Consider the following 8,102-nt stretch of genomic DNA (forward strand, 5'->3'; position numbering starts at 1 on the left):
ATATATATCTATATCTGTTTAGATCTATCTAGCTATATATATATATATATATATATATATATATATATATATATATATATATATACAACACATCCTAGGTACAGTGCAGCCCCAAATGTAAATCGTGCCTGGCTGTGGGTTCTTATGTATCAAGGATGGAGGGGTCTTTGGTGTCAGAACTTTGAAGATTAATGGATGACTTTGTTAATGACTTAAGGCGTCAGATTTGGGCTCCTCCACGGTCTGTGTGGAGCACACCGCCTCCCTGGCAGACAATGTAGTGTGAGTGCAGAGCAGACAGAGTGCTGCAGAGCAGAGTGGGGCAGCAGCACACACAAATATCACATATATAATATATTTAGGGATGAGGCAGAGGGTCTACCCCTGGCTTTAGAGGATCATGTGTAAATAAAAGCCTAGCTGCCATACAATGAGGCGTTCCTTCTTGACTTTTTTTGGATCAATCACACAGACAGTGGCTTCTTTTGATTAAACCCCAAATTGTCATTGGGCAGGAGCAATCATGTGACAACCAATTCGGTCCAATTTCAACCTTGTCTCCATGAATTCAATAGTTTAATAGTAGCACAGTCCCCATACGGCTGTAATCAGTGAATTAGAAAAAAAACCCATCCAGGATTTTTATGATTTTTTTTCGCCGTCGTTGGTTTGTGCGAACTTTTCGCAGGAGCAGAGGGCCATGAATTACGAATTTGAGCGAGAGATTGGCTTTATCAATAGTCAGCCGTCGCTTGCTGAGTGCCTGACATCCTTTCCCCCTGTCGCTGAGACATTTCAAAGTTCATCAATCAAGAGCTCTGCGCTTTCACACTCGACACTTATTCCTCCTCCTTTCGAACAGACCATCCCCAGCCTGAATCCAGGCAGCCACCCTCGCCACAGCCGGCCCAAACACAGCCCCAATGGTGGCAGCAGCAGCGGCAGCAGTCCTGTGCCGGCAGCCGGCCCCCTGCCCCCGGAGTACCCCTGGATGAAGGAGAAGAAGGCATCCAAGAAGCCCCCTCCACCTCCGGCCAGTGCCCCAGCTGCTGCAGCATGCCTCAGCCACAAAGGTCAGTGCCCATCAGTGGAAATTATTATTCTTTTACTATTTTATTTTACTTTTTATTTTTCTCAATAATTTACAAACTTTAAGAACTTTTTTTTTTTTAATGACCTCCAAGTTTGTGACTCCATCCACTTGGATTTGCTCAAACTATACTTTATTTGAAAGCTTATAATGCAACATTTCATATTTATTTTTGTTTTGTTTGTTGTTTGTAATCTATTATTTGTACACAATTTTTTTTTATTTATAACTTTTAACCCATAAAGTTCCATCCGCATAGCAAAGTGTAATTTATAGAATGCTAAAAAAAAAATCATAATAGAGAAATATATGGAAGAGGGATATTGTTTATTTAATGTCATTTTTGTAAAATCAAGCATTGAGGGGATGAAGTTTGCAGTATTCTGGTCGGCCATTTTATTGCAGAGCCTGGAGATATCATTGAGCTTGTGTATGATTTAGGCTTGGCTGGTGAAGACTGACTGGAGTTGTGTTTTCTGCATTTCACAGAAATCATTGAAATTCAGGAAAATAGTGGTGGTGGTGGTTCCAGAAGGCTGAGGACAGCATACACCAACACACAACTGCTGGAGCTGGAGAAAGAATTCCATTTCAACAAGTATCTGTGCAGACCCAGGAGGGTAGAGATTGCTGCTTTGTTGGATTTAACTGAGAGGCAAGTTAAAGTTTGGTTCCAGAATCGAAGAATGAAGCACAAGAGACAGACCCAATGTAAGGAGAACCAGAATGGGGATGGGAAGTGTAAAAGCTTGGAGGACTCTGAGAAGGGTGATGGTGGAGATAAGGAGAAGGCTCTGTTTGAGCAGGCTCTCAGCAATGTCTCTGGGGCTTTACTGGAGAGGGATGGATACACTTTCCAGCAGCAGCAAGCTCAGAATGCACACAATGGGGATCCTCAGAGTTTTCCAGTTTCCCCATTATCCAGCAGTGAGAAAAATCTGAGACATTTCCAGCAGCACCAGTCACCCACTGTTCAGAACTGCTTATCAACAATGGTCCAGGACTCTGCAGCTGCTGGACTCCACAGTGATGGCCCTGATGAGGCCCTAGATGTGGCTTCCCTATCAGACTTCAATGTCTTCTCCTCAGACTCCTGCCTCCAGCTCTCAGATACACTGTCCCCCAGTTTACCAGAATCTTTGGACAGCCCTGTAGATATTTCTGCAGACAGTTTTGATTTTTTCACAGACACATTTACCACAATTGACTTGCAGCATCTCAACTACTGAACCACCAGACACAAAATGGTTAATTTTCTGCCTCCCCCTGCCACGGTGTTTTTTTTTTAATTATTATTTGCATCCTACAGCCATTTCAGTTTTCATCAAGACACATTTTTATGTTTTATTAACCCGCTGAAAGCAATAAGTGAGGCCTCTAGAAGAAAGTGATTATATGTAAATATATTCTCACTTCTTTATTTTTTTTTTGTATCACAGCCTTGTTTTACAATTTTTTTTGGGGGGGGGGGGGTGTAGAATAAAGACTTACATCCAACAGGTTTCTTTCATATTTTTTTCCTCTACCACCCTTATTGTTACTGGATTTTTATTTTTTTTTTCTGTCCACAAATAGGAATTCAAAGTGAAACAAAAGCACACAAAATGAACAATTCACAAAATTATTAGGAATGTTTGTACATAAAAATATATTTATTAGAGATATATATGATATATATATTTTTGTTTGACTTTATTTTTATTAAAAAAGCAAATCCTAGATCATTTTTCTTTTTCTATGGATGTTGAAACAAATCGGTTAATTTTTTTCATTAAATATAATGGTACCAACAGATGAATATGGTAAAATATCCACTTTATGATTTGCAAAATTTGATTGATAACAGAAAAAAATGAATAAATAAATAAAAAAAAAATATACAATCTTGTTGATAATCTGTGAGAAGATCCGGGAAAGATCTGGAAAAGAAAATAATGTGAAATTGAATTGAATTACAAGTGTCTAAATATAGGGGGATCTAATTAATCTGCACTCTTACAGGTTAGTATACGAATGCACAAGCAAATTTCCCCTCCCCCACCATAGCTGCATGATATAGAATGTATATATATATATATATATATATATATACATATACAATTATAAATGTGTTTTTGACTGTATATATATATATATACGAACAAACACACACACACATATATGTATATATATACACATACACACAAACATTGTATATATATTATATGAACATATATATGCACACACACACAGTATATATGCATGTGTAAATGTGTTTGTCTGCACGCACATACCCATAAATATATATACTGAATATATATACACACACACAGACTATATATATATATATATATATATATATATATATATACACAATATATATATATACACACAAATATATATATATGTATATATATATACACACACACACACACACACACACACACACACAATATATATAAATATATATATATATATACACACACACACAATATATATATATATATATATATATATATATATATATATACACTATGTATATATATATATATATATATATATATATATATATATATATATATATATATATATATATATACATATACACATGCATGATGTCCATACAGTATTATGCAGAGTGTGTAGACACAGCACAAATTCAAACTAGACGTTAAAGGGCTGCTTTAAGCAATAATGCAATAATATCTAGATGTGCTTGATGCAATTCTTCCTAAACTCATAAATCAAATGCTTTCTATGAATGAGAATGTCATCAAGGAGATCAATTGCAGCTCACACAAATATAAAACCTCTCTTACGTATTGCTCCAGACTGGGGATTCCATCCAGAAGCTCAGAGCTACAAGGCGTTTAACCATAATTCATTTTTATTGCCCTATTAAAACAACAGCTTGGTTTTAGTGCTGCGGCTGCAGCAATAAGGATGGTGTGAGCCTGCCCTATTCAGCCCTATTTAGTGTCTGCGAGCTCGTCCTCTGTACAGAAGGAGATTGTGTTATTACAACTCAACCGTTGCTTTTTAACTCTTGCTGAGAATTGCACATTTTTTTGCGAATATTCGATAAGATTCTTTTGTTTGTTTGGTTATCTTTTGCGATAACTAGAGCATAAATACTGATTATACAAGGAGTTTTTATTTTTGCTTCTACTGCATTACCTTCTTTTTATTAGTAGCCTGCTAGTTATTTTTTTTTTCTAAATTGTAGTTTTTATATTTATTTTCTTTTTTTCTTGCACAAAAGAATTCCAGTGATCGATCGTTGTGAAAAGAGACATTCCTTTCATAGTTATGTGCTATATTCATTATAATTCGCATTGAAGTGCAGGATTCTAAGCACAGATTCCAGGGCTTTGTGGCTGACAGTAAAGACAAAAGATGTGTCCGTCTATGCAAACGAGCACCAGCAACGGAGGCTAAACTAGGGGCATACTAAAAAATAGAAAAACTATATATATATATATATATATATATATATATATATATATATATATATATATATATAAAATAAATATGTATATATATATAAAAATTAAAAAATAAAAATATATATATGTATGTATCTATCTATCTATCTATCTATCTATATATATATATATATATATATATATATATATATATATATGTATATATATAAAAAGACAGATATATAGTCTAAGGTGCAGTCTAGTGACTGGGGATGAATTTCTGTGTGTATTAACAGTAGCTGAACTATTATATACATTTATGACTATAAAATATACATTAAATAAATATAAATTACCTAAAAATAAATATATCTAAAAAATATATTGAAAGTATTTTTTTTTCTCAAATTATTATATTAAAACGGGTAAAATAAAATAAAACAACATCAGGACAAAGCCTGTAACTTTTTTTTTATTTCTAATGTAGCTATTCTTTTTTATTTATTTATTTTTTATTTAATTGAATTGGGAAACTCGTGATTAACAACACGATATGAACGATTTACAGTGTGAAGGAGATACAATTTTAAAGAATATGTTTATCTGATATTAAATATAAGGCTTGTTGCTTCTACTATACTACTTTAGTCTTCAACTTTTTTTTTTAAGCACTTATCAAGGCTTTTACTCCAAACACTATATCCAGGGGAGGCAGGAGATATCATATTACAGGACACATTGCTTGGTCTATAACTAGGCATGTGGAAGCTATTTTAGGAGCATTACAAAAATGAAATCAATAATATTAAGAAAAAAAATGAATTTATGCAATAAATAATTAAATTCAATTAAATTAAACACTGTTAGATAATATTTTCGTGTGATACATGTAAGCACTTTTTTTATTCTTTAAAACTAGAATCTCAAGAAGATATTCTTATTACTTGAGCACTTTGCACGATCTTACAATATACAGTCAAATAAAATAAATTAGATTCAACTGATATAAAGTGGTTTGTTGTGGAACATTTACTGTATTTATTAAACAAACACATAAGACACATTATAATACAAAAGTAAAAATAAAAGCATATATAAAGGTATAAAGAAAATCTAGCTGCAATAAGAACATGCCCTTCTTTTTGTAATCTTCACACCAGTACTCTATCAGTACACACACAAGGAGAGATACATAAAGGCACAGCTCTTGAAAAGACACACAAGGCTTTGGTTGTGGTAGAGCAGCTAGCCCAGGGAAACCCCGCCTTGCCCATGACATCACACTTTCCCTCCTCTACAAGCTGCCGGCCTATTGTTATGGGGAAATGGTGGCCAGTACACAGCATGGCCAACACTTTCAGCTACAAGCCTTTCTTCTGTGTGCATAAGAGAATTGTGGAGGATTGGGTCAGCTATCCTCCTTTTTTTCTAACTTGGCATAGTCTAAAGCTGTAAGTCAAGGTGCAAAATAAGAGACAACACTAAACCTGTATATCCACATGTGCTGTGGATGTAAATGCAAAATATAAATATATATATATATATATATATATTTATAAATAAAATATATATGAATATTGTTGTTAGAACCTTCTTTTGCTTTTAGGGCATGTAACAATGTTGTTGTAGAATTTTCCCATTAATTGTTTTGAAATCTATAGAATTCCATGGATATCCCACAGACACAAAAGATTGATAGAATGGGTGTGTAGTGAAAGATATTACTGCAATAAACCTACTGTGTGTGAATATGGCCCTGGGTTTCAAACACAGCATAAGTACAAAGATGCTATTGCAGTTTTTGAGAATAAACCAAAAGTGGTTTCAGCAACAAGGAAAAATATTGGGTTTCACTCAGATGTCCTGTTGTAATATAGTAAGTATTCTAGCCATTATATTCTATGGGGAAGTCATTTTTTTGTGGACCAAGTTTTTACAAACACCCCAGAAATGATCTTTTTTGATCCAAGTCAAGGATCAAATTTTCCCATGCAAGTCTAGCAGCAATGATAAAATAGTTTGACATTTAAATTCGCCAGGTTCTGTGATTTTTACCAAAAATTCAAATCATAGTGAATAAATTTGCAACAAATCACAAGTCCTTTCCCACAAATGATGTATTAAGAAAGACTAGGTAGGTACATGACCAAAGAGCGAGGGTGTGTTATTAACCTGGTGTGTATGGATGTTAAATTTAATTAGTAAAACAGATGTGCAGGAAAAAAATGTAAAAAAATAAATATTTTACACACACTGTGTGAGATAGTGGCAATTAAGTGTTCAGAGTTTGGTGACCTATCTTTTTAAAAAACAAAAAAACCCCCAAACAAAACAATTATTCGTCTGATCACAAAAATGATTGCACAAGAAATGCAAAAATTTAGTTTAGACACTTGTGACAAGCTAGTGTGTCTCTGACACTGATTTGAGATTTTTTTCTTTAAAAGCTATTGCGCTGTCTTGCTTCTACATTTTAGTGCATTAAAAAGAAATAAAATTGTATACATTGTAATTCAAATGCAAAAGGTCAGATGCCAAGCACACCATATCACTGATAAATCACGCTGAGGCTGGTTGCACCTCTCCTATCTCTTTCACCCCCTATCAACTGAATCTCTGTAGTATTTTATTATTTGCAAACTACTACTCCCATCTTCTTCACTGCTGCAATTATTCCACATATTACTGTCTGGAGTATTTGTGCAGCATTTTAGGGCTTTCTCTTCCTATCTCTAATGCTGAGCTGTGGGCTCTGATGTACTCTCACTATTCTACATCCCCTAAAATGGCTGCTGCATTCCCAGCTTAGGCTTATACACAGGCTACTATAGTCTCTCCTAATTGGTTGTGCTATACCATGTGATGTAGTAGTTAAGATGTTATAGGAAAGCCTGTGTAGTTGATGACTTGTCAGCCTTCCGTGACTGATGCAATCTCCTGCAATGTGTTAAAAAGTGGAGGGCATTTTTCGGGGGATAATTCATAAGAATTCATTTACAAAATGGTGAGATTTGCCAGGACCTTAAAATCTAATAAAAATCCAACTTGAATTTGATTCACATCAAATTGATTTTCTCATGTCTAAAGTCTATGGCATCTGTGTTTCATCCATATGCTGTCTGTTCTTCACTGTATAATGCATAGGAAAAATACAGAAATGTATTTAATTGTATTTTCTTTTGAAGGCCACAAAAACAGATGAAACACTGATGGTAAAAAAGGACACACTGATCAAACACAGATGAAAATTAATTCATTTTATCAAGTAGAAGAGAAAAAGGATGTATGAATGAAACCTTAGGTTGGGTTTCCATGCCTCAGCGGTGTCGGAATGGTTGTTTAAAGGGAACCTGTCAGGTGCAATATGCACCGAGAACCACGAGCAGTGCTGGGTGCATATTGCGAATCCCTGTCTAAAGGCCCCGTTACACGCAACGACGTATTAACGATATATCGCCGGGGTCACGGATTCCGTGACGCACATCTGGCGTCGTTAGCGACGTCGTTGTGTGTAACAGCTCCGAGCGAGTGTTAATGATCAAAAATACTCACCTTATCATTGATTGTTGACACGTCGTTCATTTTCAAAAAATCGTTGCTGTTGCAGG

The 8,102-nt window shown here is 34.7% G+C and overlaps 1 protein-coding gene across 1 annotated transcript; it reads left to right on the forward strand.

Moving 5' to 3' along the window:
• The first annotated feature begins 355 nt into the window (after window positions 1-355).
• Window positions 356-3,203, forward strand: HOXA2 (homeobox A2). Its single transcript, XM_075315334.1, has 2 exons — window positions 356-1,073; window positions 1,580-3,203. The coding sequence occupies exons 1-2, from the start codon at window positions 701-703 to the stop codon at window positions 2,317-2,319; spliced, it is 1,113 nt and encodes a 370-aa protein (XP_075171449.1). The 5' UTR covers window positions 356-700; the 3' UTR covers window positions 2,320-3,203.
• The last annotated feature ends 4,899 nt before the right edge of the window (window positions 3,204-8,102 follow it).

This window comes from Anomaloglossus baeobatrachus, chromosome 6 (assembly GCF_048569485.1).
Source record: "Anomaloglossus baeobatrachus isolate aAnoBae1 chromosome 6, aAnoBae1.hap1, whole genome shotgun sequence".
In the NCBI taxonomy this organism is placed as follows: domain Eukaryota; kingdom Metazoa; phylum Chordata; class Amphibia; order Anura; family Aromobatidae; genus Anomaloglossus; species Anomaloglossus baeobatrachus.

Coding starts and splice junctions, on each gene's coding strand:
- HOXA2 (XM_075315334.1), top strand. CDS start 701: ATGAATTACGAATTTGAGCGAGAGATTGGCTTTATCAATAGTCAGCCG. Junction 1,074..1,579: donor AGCATGCCTCAGCCACAAAG/GTCAGTGCCCAT, acceptor TGCATTTCACAG/AAATCATTGAAATTCAGGAA.